The following is a 15,069-nucleotide window of genomic DNA, read 5'->3' as shown; positions in this document are numbered from 1 at the left end:
TAAACTGCAACGGATAGTTTATAAACTAACTAGCTCATATAGTTTATCAAATAATTTCAAGTAAATTAGCTAAACTCTTGCTTAGTTTATAAAATAGCCCCTAATTTTGATGAAATAATAATATAATCTTTATTTAGCATTATGCTACATAAAAAATACAAAATATAAAATTTTGTACAATTTTCTTAACAGTCTAGTTCTCCTTATTGTTTCGAAAGCACGCTTAAAATCCAAATATACAGTGTCAAGTGTACAAAACTTCTGGAATCCAGAAGTTTGGTAAATAGTTTTTTTCTAAATCACACGAAGAGTCGCCTCTTTAAAAAAAGAACACCCTGTACATAATGCGCGAGTTGATTTTCCGATATCGTCGGGTACGTTTTGATCGAATTTAGGCGGCTCCCACACTCCACATAACTAGATCAGCGCTAATGGTATTGATAACTTTATTCGGCTAAATTGGATGGGGAATATTGTTAGCGGGTAATTGATGAGATTACGTGGGACGCCGCCACTGTGCTTTAACACCCCGCGCCGCTCTCGGGTGCGACACTTTTTCCAAAGGGACGTTATTAATGACGTAACACGATTTAATCGATTTACTATTGAGCAAAATTTCTTCTCTACCATGTTCAAATGTTTAAAGACGTCACTACATTTTTAATGCTGACGAAGCTGCTAATTTTTACAAAATGACGCCAGATAAAAAACCCTTAAATTTCGAGGCGAAAAGTGGGTGGGTGGGAAACTTTCTAAAAAACGTGTAACAGTGCTAGTCGTGATTGGAAAATCAACTAACCCACACATCAAGAATTTGCCGGTCACTTACAAGGCAAACAAGTCTTTCGAAGAGGAGATACGGAAATGGGACGCAGAGTTAAAGGGGGGGGATTGGCATTTCTTCCAGCCAATGGACCAGAGCTTAATAAAAAGTCGTAAGAGTCGACACAGGAAAAACATTTTAACGGAAATGATAGAGTCCGAAGACAAATTTTCCATTAATATGCTAGAAACGGTCAACTTTATTAGTAAAGCTTGGAAAAAGGTGACAGCTGAAACAATTCATAGATCAGTGATAGATCAGGATTTTCCTACAACAGCAGACTTGACAGAGGAAGCCATATTACAACAAGCAAGAATGAGGAAGGGCGCCAAGACGAAGAAGAAGATGAAGAAGTTGATCTGGGACCACCACCAACCATTCGACAAGCCCTATACTCAGTTAAGCTGCCGGAGAAATGTTTTATGTATCACGGGGAAGATGCCCCTCTCGAAGAAATTGTGAAAATACAAGCCAAAGTACGAGATGCGTATTGGCATACTAAAAAAAATTCAAAAAAAAATTTCCGATTATTTGAAACATTAAATATAGTTCTTAAATACTTATATAAAATGTTAACTTATTAAAATTAAAAAAATAATTTTTAAAATTTCAGATTACATTAAGCAGTATTCACTTGGCAGTTTTTTGATTTAAACGCTATTGAGAAAAATGGAAAATTTGAAAGAACGTGACATTATGAAATGCTTGCAAAGATAAGGTAAGGGGGATAACATGATGAAAAAAAACAAAAGAAAAAAGGATTGTTGGACTGCACCATTTAAAATTAATTTAAAGACCTTTTTTCCGCAAAGAAATTCATGGCAAATGGAGGTTATGGTTCTGGATCTTCCACGATTCCTGGACCAAGAATTTTTCCAAAATAGTAAATGGTTTTCGAGAAATTCAGTTTTTTCTGAAACCATTCGGGGCGTCGTAATAATTAATGACGTCATCGCATCTTGATGTGGTCCATGACACTGTTTGAACCGATGAGCCGTATTTTTTACGGTTTTTGATTTGCGGTTAATAATTCACTCTGTAAAAGAACAATCTAGGCCTTTTAGATTTTTGCCTATAATTTGAAAACCCTGTATATAATCGAAAAGATGCCTGAAATCAGTTTTATTGCACTGGATCTTCCGGTTAAGGAATTTTGCCGATCGGGTGAACGATTATGGAGGAAAACATATTTTTCTGGAAACCAAAATTACCAAAAAAAAAAAATCAAAAATTATTTCAAAATACTCGGACTTTTACTTCTCTGCTAAATTTGAAGTTGATATCTGCAAATTTAGGACACCTAATACATTTCTTATTTAGCACGGAATATCGGCAACGCCCTGTACAATAGGTGAAAACCTTTAAAAAAAAGTTTTAGCTGTCTATGCGGGTGATATCGCAACGTAAAAGAAAGTGCCATCTGAATCATAGTCTCTCAGTTATATCAAATTTTCAATAAAAGGGGGGGCTCATTTTCCAGTTTTTTTGAATTTTTGACCCCCTGTATATTTTTGAAAAATTGTCAAGAATAAAAGTTTATGGAACCGTATCTTCTGCGCCTCCTGGTTAGTTAGTTAGTTAGTTAGTTTAGACTATAACATAAGAATCGTTTTGCTTCAAGCACACCATTAAAGGGATGTCCCGTATAATAACATAATATCGATCGGGAGGGGACATTTTCATTTTTAAATACGACGAGAAAAATGAACATCCCAAAAATTATAATATTAGGTTGCGGTTATATCCGGAAAAGGGACGTCGTAAATCTAATTTGCATAACCCAGATTAGTTTGCCGGTTTCCACTTTGCGTCCCCCGCCCCCCGTTTGAATAAAATTTTTCAATTATTCAGTGGCGAATTTCGAGGCAAATTGAATTTTTTATTCGGCAGCGTCTTCGCGACCTCCACCGACCTCCCGAGCGGCAAGATATCCCGTTTAATATCTAATACGGATTGTACATTTTTAACCCCTTTTTTTCGGATTTTTTACAGTACATTAATGTACATTCATTTTATTACGTGAAACGCGGGAATTTTCGATGGTAACGGCAACGACGCTAATCTCAAGATTTTGTAGTCTTTATTAAAATGTTTTATTTTTAATAATTCCAGAAGTTGTTTTTTCTTTAGTTTCTTTTTTTGAAGAAGTATTTGGAATTTTTCTAATTTGGGCTTAATGATACGAGGCATTATCCCCACTTGAATCTTTGACGTTTTTTTCAGACAAAAGTAGTGCATCTTCCACCCAACCATTTGGGTGGAAGAAATTGGGTGCCATCAAATTTTACGTTGAATTTCGCTGACCCAGAGAGCTTTTTATTCTTAGGTAATGTTTTGTTATATATTATTTTTATATTTTGTTACATATGTTAGAGTCACAATAGATCCTTTGGATAGCAGTCACGGACAGGCGGATGGCTGCCTCTTACAATCTGAATCAAATTATACTCTTACTTAGGTACTTCCTTGTCCTTAATTACCCGCCACTCTCACTCCTCCGTCTTAAGTATCCGGCTGCGCCAGACGTCTGACTTACCACCAAATTTAATTCGTTAATTAATTAATTTCGAACATTTGTTTTCCAGGCTGACCTGAAGCATCGCGGGCGCGGCTCCAAGCAGGTACGGCGCACGCGCAGCGACCTCGGCGGCCAGCGTCTGTTCGGCTGGGAACAGCGCCAGGCCACGCAGCGGCTGCTGCGCAAGATGGCTGCGCCGACGTCGTCGCCGGGACGCGGTCAGAGTCCGCGCAAGCGCCCCTCCGACGACCTGCGAGCCGACGACGACGTCGAGTTGCGTCGCGACGTCCCCGCCAGGCCGCCGGCGCTGCGACGCTCCCTCAGCCAACCTCTCGACATCGACAAGCTGTCGCCGCTCATGAGGCTGCGGTCGCCAGCAAGTAAGAGAGACAGTGAGAGAGAGAGAGGGGAAGAGGGAGAGAAAGGGGGACAAAGAGAGAAAGGGGTGGTGGGAGGGAGGGAGAGAAAGGGAGACAAAGAGAGAGAGGAGAGGGAGAAGGGGAAAGAGAAAGAGAGATAAGGGAGAGAAAGAGACAGAGAAGGAGGGGAAAGAAAAAGGGAGAGAAGATATATAAAAGGCAGAGAAGGGAGGAAAAGGGATAGAGAGAAGGAGAGAAAAAGAGATAGAAAGAAGGGAGAAAAAGAGATAGAGAGAAGGGTGAAAGAGAGGAGGGGGAGGGAGCGAACGCCACCGGATTAATGATAATATAATTTTTCGTTCGTCAGGTCTTCGAGGCGGCAACGCCGCCGTCCTCAGCGAGGACGAGGCGGACCGCGGCACCGTATGCGCCGCCAACACCTCCGACGAGGAGATCATGTCCGACTCGGAATCGTCCGTCACGTCTTTCACCGAACGACGCAAAAAATCGCTCGAACTGACGCGAGACGAGGACGTGGTCGTCCTTGCCGAGGCCGTGTTCGACCACGTGGCCATCGAGACCGACGAGTTGGCGTTCCGGGCGGGGGACGTCGTGGAAGTGGAGGAAACCGCCGACCGGGAATGGTGGTGGGGCTCGACGAGGGGCAAGTCGGGGTGAGTAGTGCTAAATCGAGCTCCGGTTCTTTCGCATCCGAAACGGGCCTCGTCATCTTTCTCCTTCCATAATCATCGCACGGGTTTTATATCATCTGTTCTTTATCAGAAGAGTCCCTAGATAGTCCACTCGCTGGTTATAACTAATGTTAACTATTATTTATGACCTTCCCCTCCAAGATTAAATAATTTGTCATCTTATATCATCAATCCGTCTTTTTTTATATCGTCTGTAGTCGCCCGTCCTCCATCTCTAAAAATAGCTCATCCTCCGCTCGTTAACTTTAGTCCGTCCTTTCTGAAGATAGACCATTCTATTGTATCCTTACCACTTCTTCCTTTCTGGATATAATCGATTTTCTTACATCGTCAATCCATCTTCTATTCTGAAGATAAATAGTCCACTCTCAGGTTATTAATTTTTTTTTTATATTGTTCATGATCTTCCCTTCCAAAGTTAAATAATTTATCCCCTTAACCACGTTTTTTTTTATCTCGTCTGTATAGTCCTCCTTCATCTCACAAAATAGTTCGTTAAGGTTAGTCCTTTTGCCTTTCCGAAAGTAGTTCATTCTTGGATGTAATCGATTTTATTACATCATCGGTCCATCTTCTTCTCTATTTTCTTATTGTTCTATACTCGCCTGTCCGCCCTTCTCTCAGAAAATAGTTCATTCTGCTCTGTAGGTAGTCAACTCCATAGTCATTACATTTTTTTGTGTATTGTTTATGATCTTCCCATCCAAAATGAAATAATTCATGTTCTTATATCGTCAAACCGCCTTTTTTTTTGTTCATCCTTCCGCTCATCGTCATCAGTTTAAATTGTTTGTCAGTTTTCCTCTATGAAACGTTATTCCTTCTTCCTTTGCGAAGATAGTTCAATCTATTATATCCTTAATACTTTTTCCATCTTTACATCGCCAGTCCATCTACTACTACCAATAGTCGAGTCTCTGGTCATTACAATTTTTTCATATCGTCTTCCTAAAATACTTCATCTTTTTATATTGTCAGGCATGCGTTTTTATATCGTCTTCTTTGAAAATGGTTCATTCTCTACTAATCCACAATATTTTCAATTTGTTGTCCGTCTTCATTTATGAAGATCAACCACCTCTTAAACTGTCGATTCGTCTTTATTTCCGAAGTTCATTCATTTGTATCTCGGATGGTAATAAATTATATCATCAGTGGAGCCCTCCGTTTCATTATTAAGTCCATCTTTCTCTACTTCATTTTTTTATATCTTCTACTTTCTTTGTAAACTTATAATCTTACATTCTGGGACCATTTTTTGCTCCATAATCTTAAACTCACCAGTCTTCATGTAGGAAGGCAGTACATTCCTTTGTATCTTTGGTGTATGCGTCTTCCGTTACAAAAATAGTATGTTACATTCGAAATGATTCATCCTTTGTTTGCCAACTGGTCATCCTTTGCTCTGGGATAATTTTTTTGGTTCTCATCAGTCTACCCTCTTTTAGTATGTATGTTGAACCCGTCTTCCTCTCTGCAGATAAACATTTGTCTTATATTATCAATCCATTTTCCTCGAAAAAGATAGTCTGCTATTTTATATCTTTATTGGTTTTCCATTTTTAAAGATATGTTTATAATCGAGATGACCATGTGCCATTATAGAATCAGAGAATGTTCTTATACCAAGACAGTACATTCTTTTGTATTTTTACACCCTCTTCCTCTCTGGAGATAATTATCTCTCCATTTTCGTCGACGAAGATTGTCTGTTATTTAATATCTTTATTGCGTTTTCATTTTTTAAGATATGTTTATAAACTAGGTGACGAATCGTGTGTTTGCCAAGTGCCATTATAGAATCGGTGAATCTTCTTATACCAATACCATTCTTTTGGATCTTTAGGCCGCTTTCCTTTTTGGAGATATTCATCTCTCGATTTTCCTCGACGAAGATTGTCTGTATTTGATATCTTTATTGCGTTTTCACTTTTTAAGATATGTTTATAATCTAGGTGACGAATCGTGTGTTTGCTAAGTGCCATTATAGAATCGGTGAATCTTCTTATACCAATACAGTACATTCTTTTGGATCTGTAGACCGTCTTCCTTTTTGGACAAAATCATCTCTCGATTTTTTGATATCTTTAATGCGTTTTCATTTTTTTAAGATGTTTATAATCTGACGAATCGTGTGTTTACCAAGTGCCATTGTAGAATCGACGAATCTTATTATACCAATATGGTACATTCTTTTGTGTCTTTAGTCCTCTGGAGTTAATCATCTCCCAATTTTTCTTTATTGCGTTTTCATTTTTCAATGTATATTCATAATCGAGATGACCCATTCTATGTTTGCCACGTGCCATTACAGAATGTTCCTCATCAGTCTGTCTTCTTATACCAAGACAGTACGTCCTTTCGTATATAGTCGAAAATAGTCGGTTCTTTTATATCTTTATTCCGTCTTCTTTTTTGAAGATATATTTAGCTCTACCGTCAGGTGGTTTCAATTCCGATTTCAGATGGTTTCCCGCTCAGTTCGTGAGGCTGCGCGTCAGCCAAGAGGATACAGTGGAAGATTGTCTGGCGGCCATCGCGTCCGGTCGTTCAGTCTCCTCCCACATCAGACGTAGGACGAGCATATCGTTGTTATCGAACGACCAAGTGCGCACGAGCGTGGTACGCGAACTGATACACACCGAACGCGATTTCGTCAAAGTGCTACGCGACGTCGTCGAGGGTTACATATCGGAGTGTCGCAAACGCAAGGACATGTTCACCGCGGACCAAATCGACACCATCTTCATCAACCTGGAGGGCATCCTCGAGTTTCAGGCTGGTTTCCTCCGCGACCTCGAGAACTGCGTCGACTGGGACTCCCCGCACAAGAGCTGCGTCGGCGCGTGCTTCCTGAAGCACAGCGCAGGCTTCAAGATGTACTCCGACTACTGCAATAGGTGAGTAGAAACGCATTTTAGAGACGGCATCGCATTTCTTGACATCTAGGAAGAATCCATTTAAGATTCCCCCACCACCAGTGGGCTGAGGTTCAATATTTAAAGTCAAGTCAAGTAATTCCCCAGGTATTCCACGGTTTCCATACTTTTCACGTAACTGACCATTAACTTTATTTGGAATTATTTAAAAAAGTTCCCTGCAGACTCACTCAACGATATGATAACAGAGAAAGAAAGAAAAAACTAACCATAATTCAATGAAATCAACGACATGATAAGGTGCTGAAGTTTCCACAGATCAGAGCCCAGTTCTATGCAATTTTGAGGTTAAATTATAAAATTAAAAGGGAAAAAGCACTGAAATAACAGAATAGATATTAAACAACTAGATCGCGTCCTTGTCAAACAGCAACTAGAAGAATCTTTGACCAAATAAATTAGAAAAATTGGTAAGACCACCACTCATGACCAAGGCAGGTGGGATAAATTTAAAAAGACTATTCAGACAACAGGCACAATTGTATGGTCAGTTCGTCTTCCTCTCAGAATATAATCAAATGTCATATCATCATTCCATCTTTCTATACGAAAGTTATTTCATATCTTTATTCAGTTCTCCTTTTTCAAGATATTATACTTTCTGAGGACCTCAGATAGAGGTGATCGATCCTTTATTTCTCAACTGGTCCACGCTCTTAAACTGTCAGTTCGTCTTCTTTCAGGAAGACAGTTCATTCTTTTGTACCTTCAATCCGATCCCTCCTCTCTGGGGATAATTAATCCATCTTCCTCAACGAATTTATTCTGTTCTTTCATCTCTCTTTCTTTTGTAGAAATTGTATCTCGTATGACTTCGAATGGAGATTATCCATCTTTTTTGTCGACGCTCTTCTTTCAAAAAGACAATTCATTCTTTCATCAATCCAGATAGTCTATTCTTTGATATCTTTATTCAAAAGATACTATATTTTCCGACATATAAAGGTTTTCTTTATTTGTCACCTGGTAGTCCTCCATTCTAAGGCTATTTGTTCTATCCACGCTCTTAAATCGCCAGTTAATTTACGGGGACACTTCTTTTGTATCTTCAGTCCGTTCTCTCTGGAGATAATCAATATCAAAATAATAATCAAATATCAAATTTGACATATAACAACTAGATGACGCCATTGTCAAACAGCGTCCAGAAGAATTTTTGGTTAAGGAAATTATAGAAATTGATAAGACCACAACTTCTGAACAAGACGTGGGAAATTAAAAAAAAAAAACACATTCTAGCACTGTTTCTGCTTTTGTGTCTTCAATCCTCTCTGAGGATAATTACTATTCCTCATAGAATATAGTCTGTTCTTTCATATATTTATTCCATTTTCCTTCTTGAAGACATTATATTTCGTTCTTTTGTATTTTCAATCTGTCTTCCTCTTTAGAGATACTCATTTCTCTTATATCATCAGTCCACCTTCCTATACAAAGATTCTTTCATATCTTTATTCCGAACATACTATATTTTCTTACATGAAGGTTAGAATATTAAAAGTAAGCAAAGCGGAAGATTCGACAGACAACATCTATATCGCACCTTTATCTATTATTCTTGCCTTGCCCTTGTTTTATTCAAACACAATGTGCTCCTAGTCACACACTACAATTCGGTAGGTCAATAAAAATGGTTAAGAGATAGAAATCCACTGGGTATTTATTGACTGGAAATGAGTTAACCTCTAGCTAAAGAGGATAGAAACTAGTGGCCCCAGATTAGAACCCTGAGGAACCCCAGAAGTCCATGTAAGCGATTCAGAAGCTCTCAGTTAAGTAAAATTTATTTTCTCTTATGATACCACACCGGTTATTTTTTCTTCCTGTTGTTTTTTGGATACATTTCATATATTTCGTTTGACGATATTGTACTGATCCGTACGTAGCAATCGGAAAATAATTTTTATCGGAAAATCGTTTCGTTCGTGTGGTCAGTCATCCGATGGCGACCGCCGCACTCCAGGAGCTCTACCAGTACAACAACTACAGCAAGTTCTTCGAGGCGTGCCGCCTAATGCGAGGGCTGATCGAGATCCCGTTGGACGGGTACCTGCTGACTCCCGTCCAGCGGATCTGCAAGTATCCCCTGCAGCTAGCGGAACTGCTCAAGTACACCAGGCTCGATCATCCGGACCACGCGAGCATTAAAGAGGCGCTGGACGCGATGCGCGGCGTCGCGACGCTGATCAACGAGCGCAAACGACGCATGGAAAGTCTCGAGAAGTTGGCAGCTTGGCAGCGCCGAGTAGAAAGTTGGGAGGTGAGTACGAACTGTGACACAAACTAGTGATTTTAAGGAATCTGATCCGTCAGCGGAACTTTCATCACCTTTTTTTTTTGGTCTACATCAATTCTTCAAAAATGTTTGGCTTGATTATGACGACCCGATGTTTAATGACGCAATTAGCAGAGTTAATGGTTATATTAGCTTCTGCGCGCGTTTCAAGGACAACCGAGCATTAACCAAAGATAAAAAGGGACACTCTCTGTTTTCGCTCTCTCACGCACTCTTTCTGTCTCTCACCGGAGTAACGGTTGATCGTTTCAGGGCGAGGATTTGATCGATTCGAGCACGCAGCTAATCCACCAGGGCGAGGTGATCAGGGTAACGACCGGCATGTGGACCAATAATATCACCTTGTTTCTGTTCGACCACCAAATCATCTATTGTAAAAAGGATATTCTTAAGCGAAACACCTATGTATATAAAGGACGGATATGTTTGGACGTTAGCGAAGTGATCGACGTGGCCGACGGCAAAGGTGACGTCATCGATCCTCTCGCCGTAACGGCCGACGTTTTAATTAAAAACGATTGCAGATTGCAACCTTGGCGTGACCGTACGTCACGCGATCAAACTGCTCAACGTCGCCCGGGACAAGTGGCTGATGTTCTGCTGCCGTTCCGCGAAAGACAAGCAACGTTGGCTGGAGGCCTTTGCCGAGGAGCGACGATTGGTGGACCGGGACAAGAACGACGGCTTCGCGTTCCCGTTGGCTGCCAGGCAACTCGCTCGGGTGGCGGCCAGGTGCCAGAAAAGGCCGCCGCGCAAACTCAGAAGTGAGTATACTACGAGATATACGGAGTGTTATCGAAACGAAGTCCTACAATAAGAACACGGTTCTGATGCCGAATTCGGATAAAAAACAAGACTGCACCCTGCGCAGTCGCCCGTATGAGTAGGACGAATCTGGTTTTAGTTAGTAGGGTTTAGGGTTTTTATCAGTGGGCAGCGTTCTTTTAAAGGTTCTAAAAATGTAGCTGACTCGGAAATATACAGGGTGTCGCGTTTATGGGCAAAAAACAAATCGTTGCAAACGGCAAACAGTCCATATTGCACATTTGTGCTATTTACTTTATTTAGTAGAATTTGTTAATCCTTCGGCGTGCTCATTTCACGAGTAAAGATTAAAAACATTGGCGGTAACACGCACAACTGCCCGACGGCTGTGCTCTACTACGCTGACGTCACATGCCAGTAAACAAATATCGTTGACTCGAACGTAGGCTGAAGAAAACCATTTTTTTTTTTAGACGTCAAAGGATACAAGCACGACCCGGGCTACGTGGGCTCGTCTTCGATGCTTCAATTGAACACGGGCCACCAGTCGCAGTCCCTACTGGGACGCAAGGTGGGTACGTGGTTCACGTTCGGGGCGGGGAAGAAGGCGCGGCAGCCGGAAGTGACGTCGTGAGTGTGCCAAAATCGGAATGAGAGACTGAATACGTTAGTTCTCGACCGTCGTTCCCTATATTTACGATAATTACTACCAGAATAATAATAATAATAATATTAATAGTAATAATAAGTGTCGTGTTGTGAGCAACGAAGTTGCGGAAAAATCGGGGCGGTTCTACTCACTTCCCATCCCTTGTTTGCACGTGCCACAACTGACGCCTTCGGTCCCAGTCCCCACCCCCTATCTTCTTCTTCTTCTTTTTGAGGGAAAAAGAAGAACAGCGCGTGTCAATTCTCTTGCCAAGGTTCGTGAGAACGTAACATATCAATTTTTGGCGTCGCGCGGACCTTTTGCCCCGGTTTTCCCGTCGCAGGAAAACGCGCCAAAGGCCCCGACGACGTCACCACATTAGCTCCTCCCCCCCCCCCAACCCGACCTGCCACGCCCTGACGCTAAGGCATCCTATACGCGAATGGACGAAACCGAATATTTTGCCTCCGCTTTTGAAATGATTTTATTTTAAGAAAAACCACGTCACAATGGCGATTTTGCGATAAAAGTCTATACCGGGTGTTCGTTAAAAAAGCGAACTCGATTTTAGTAAAAAAAAAATCCAGAGAAGATTTGGTGGCTGTTTTCTTCAGTTTTCTTTCTTCAAAAAATTCATGAATAAGCCTCATTAGCCAGGTAAAAAATATCTAATTTTTCGGGAAGATTTTTGACGAAATGGGGAGTCCTGTGAACCTCATCAGCGGGTCTACAGTATGTTGACCTTCATTAAAATTAGAACCAGCCAAAAACAAATGGCGTTAACGCACAACTTCTAAAAAAAATCAATTTTTGAGAAAAAATGGCCCCTTAAATTTCTTCACTAAGTTTGGGCTATGTTGGACCTAGTGACCTTTCGATATTAAAATTAGAAGCAACTAATAAAATGACTTCGGCGTCGACAAACAACTTGTAAAGAAAATGGCGTGCATAAAGGTTTTAATGAAATTGAAAAATATATCGCTTTAACAAGTTTTACTCTTTAAGTTTCTCGAGGCTCAGGAAATGTTCGACCTTCGTCCATTCGGATGCCGATCGCATATTCCGCAACTTCTTCTTTATATCTTGTAAATTACCGTTAGAAAGCGACTTTCGAACAGATGCAATACTTGACGTTTAAAGTGATATTGGCTACTGCCGACCTTGTGCTGTGCAAAAACAATTAGGAGCAGTAGGCCTAAGTGTATATATACTACGTAACGATTAAGGCCTCTACGTCCCCGATTACACTCGTTTTCCCTCTAATTCTCCTTTAAAAAACACGAGGTGTCGATAGACCAACAGAGCGCCATTTTGTCGTACCGCGAAAATCTGAATCTGGTTCAACTGTGTCATGGCAATGGTTTTAAATTTACCGGGCCAATTGAACTACTGTTCTGAATATTAATCCCGTACCCGTGGCTGCAATTTGCTGTTGAATTTAACGGGCCAGTTGGGGATTCGGATTTGCTTCGACCGGGACATTTGAACTACAGTCGCAGTCGCATACTTTATTTACCAAACTGTGATGTCCCATTTATAGCGGCAATAATTTCAAGATTTGGGTGTAATTTTGGTAACCTTATTGTCATATCTACGGTTATAATTCTGTTTTGAATTTACCGGACCAGTTGAACTACTCTTCTGAAGGCTAATCCGAGTAAACCTTAATCTCGAACCTACGATTGTAGTTCCGCTTTGAATTTGCTAATTTCAACAAATCATAAGGCCATAATTCTCTTTTTAATTGATCTAGAAACATATTAACTTTCTTCAATAGGATCGGGCCCTTTCTGCGTTTGCTTTTGGCGCTCTATCCAATAATAAATGTTAATTTTATGTCGATTATGTCGGGATTCAGATTTTCTTCGACCGGGCCATTTGAACTACAGTCGCAGTTGCACCGCGTCACAATTGTCAATCGACTTCGAGCATACTTCATTAACCAAATTGTGACGTGTTTTATGATTTGGAGTTAACCTTAATTCACCTTATTTTCATATCTGCGGTTATAATTATCTTTTGAATTTACCGGGTCAATTGAACTACTCTTCCGAAAACTAATTTCAATAGAAACATAGTTACTTTCCTCAATAGGATCCGCCCATTAATGTTCCTTTTATGTCGATTACATCGGGACTGGGGTTTTCTTCATCCAGGTCATTTGAACCACAGAACTACTTTTCCGAGGATTAATTTCAGTCGATACTATTGCCGTATCTGCGGTTCTAATCCTGTCTTGGAATTGAATGAGTTGCTAAAAACTATTTAAGTAAATCTAAATGCGGTAACTACGATAGGTAGGAATTCCCATTTGAATTTACAGAACCAGTTGAACTACCGCTCCAAAAAGGCAAACTCCGTGACGACCTGGAAACATATTTACTTTCTTCGTTGGGATACGCCCCATATTTGTTCATTTTATGTCGATTTAAGTATTCCTCGGTCGGGCCATTTGAACTACAATAACAATTCAACAGCGTTCCACCAGCCACTTTTCTTTTCAATTCTTTTTTTTAATTCACCGGGTCAAATGAACTACCCTTCCGAAGGTGACAACATTTATCTAAGCCACATATTTATTTCTTCGATAGGGCCCGCCGATTATTCGTTTGTCTTGGGCGGTCCGACCAACAACAGCTTCTATTCGGCCGGGTCATTTGAACTACCGTCTCCAGATTCAGATTTTCGATGTTCTCGGCCGTTCAATTTTCTACACTGTATTTTCCGTACACCGTCGTGTATTACACATATACTGTAGCGGTTTTAACGTGGACTCGACATGACGCACAAAACTTTTACATTCGTCGTAACTGTATCGCACAGGGTATTTTAGGCACGAAATATTATTACCGATCGGTAGGGTCGACGGCGAAACGTACACGAGGGGTTTTAAACACATTTTAACATAGTTAGGACCAAATACTACGAAGTACGCCGCGAAATTACAAAAAAAAAAGATTATTAAATAAATATAATAACACCCCGTACCTGTGCATTTCTGAACTCGCGCTTATAGGAAGTCCCGTAAATAGTGCCGCCGTTTTTTTTTACGCACCCTGTAGATTTCGATGACGCGGCGATTGTCGTTTTACGCGTTTTAAACCGCGCATTTGGTTTTATCAAGTTGGTAACTCGATTGGATACGAGTGCTGCGAAGATTTACCTTCCCTGCCGCTGCTTCTAGAATAGAATGTGTCGTAGTAAAAATTCTAACCTGAAATTCGTGAAAAACGACTCTCGTCCTCACTGAAACACAAGCGGGCGCAAAATAGCAATAAAAAAAATACCCGCGCACCATTGTACGCGTCTGACGACGAAAACGTTTCGCTATATCGTTATAGACTGAAAAAACCGCATGGGAAACCAAAAACCGTAGTGGCTATGTCCGACTTGACGGGATGTTTGTAGAGACAACTAGATGTTTTGTATATAGTAACGTATAGGTGGCACAATATTAACGTGCTTTGTTATAATCCTATTAGATATATATTTATTAGACAGTTATTGTATTGTTAAACACACACTTTTTCATTGAATGTACGTGTTCAACTATGTGAATGTATAATAAATATTTTCTACCTAAAACGTAATTTATTTGGTCCTTACCCACAGCAAAACTAGCACACACAAATTAATTTTATTCACAACTTAAAAACGTTAAATATCAATAAGCCGTGCATCCATAAAAACAAAAGTAATGGATAAAATGCACCAAAAAAACCTCCGCAATACTTGTACCATGAAATTTTAACTGTGATTGCCAAATGACATTCAGCTACGCAGTGTTGCCGGACTGCCATATTTATTCGAGTTAGCCAGGAAACTAGAAAAAATAGCAGTTTCGTGAAAAATTCCGACTTCTCCTAACCAAAAAAAAAATGGCAATGATTTCAAAATGCGAAGTAAACGCGTGAGCCGAAAATACTGGATCAAAAATGTTAGACAGATACTTATGTACCAGCAGGGATGAAAAGGCGAGTTTTTTAGTGGTAGTTTTATTTAATCAT

General features: G+C 40.3%; 1 protein-coding gene across 1 annotated transcript in view; it reads left to right on the top strand.

Moving 5' to 3' along the window:
- Positions 1-14,633, top strand: part of LOC132701359 (uncharacterized) — a 165,480-nt gene extending 150,847 nt beyond the window's left edge. Inside the window, exons 17-23 of the mRNA XM_060669196.1 lie at positions 3,409-3,721; positions 4,068-4,374; positions 6,879-7,313; positions 9,288-9,612; positions 9,901-10,114; positions 10,173-10,412; positions 10,887-14,633. Of these exons, the coding sequence (XP_060525179.1) occupies positions 3,409-3,721; positions 4,068-4,374; positions 6,879-7,313; positions 9,288-9,612; positions 9,901-10,114; positions 10,173-10,412; positions 10,887-11,047 (1,995 nt within the window). The 3' untranslated portion in view covers positions 11,048-14,633. The remainder of the gene's footprint in view (positions 1-3,408; positions 3,722-4,067; positions 4,375-6,878; positions 7,314-9,287; positions 9,613-9,900; positions 10,115-10,172; positions 10,413-10,886) is intronic.
- The last annotated feature ends 436 nt before the right edge of the window (positions 14,634-15,069 follow it).

The sequence above is a fragment of the Cylas formicarius genome, unplaced genomic scaffold (genome assembly GCF_029955315.1).
Source record: "Cylas formicarius isolate icCylForm1 unplaced genomic scaffold, icCylForm1.1 PGA_scaffold_4__25_contigs__length_36172078, whole genome shotgun sequence".
Taxonomy (NCBI): Eukaryota; Metazoa; Arthropoda; class Insecta; order Coleoptera; family Brentidae; genus Cylas; species Cylas formicarius.
This window is presented reverse-complemented; position numbering and strand designations above follow the sequence as displayed.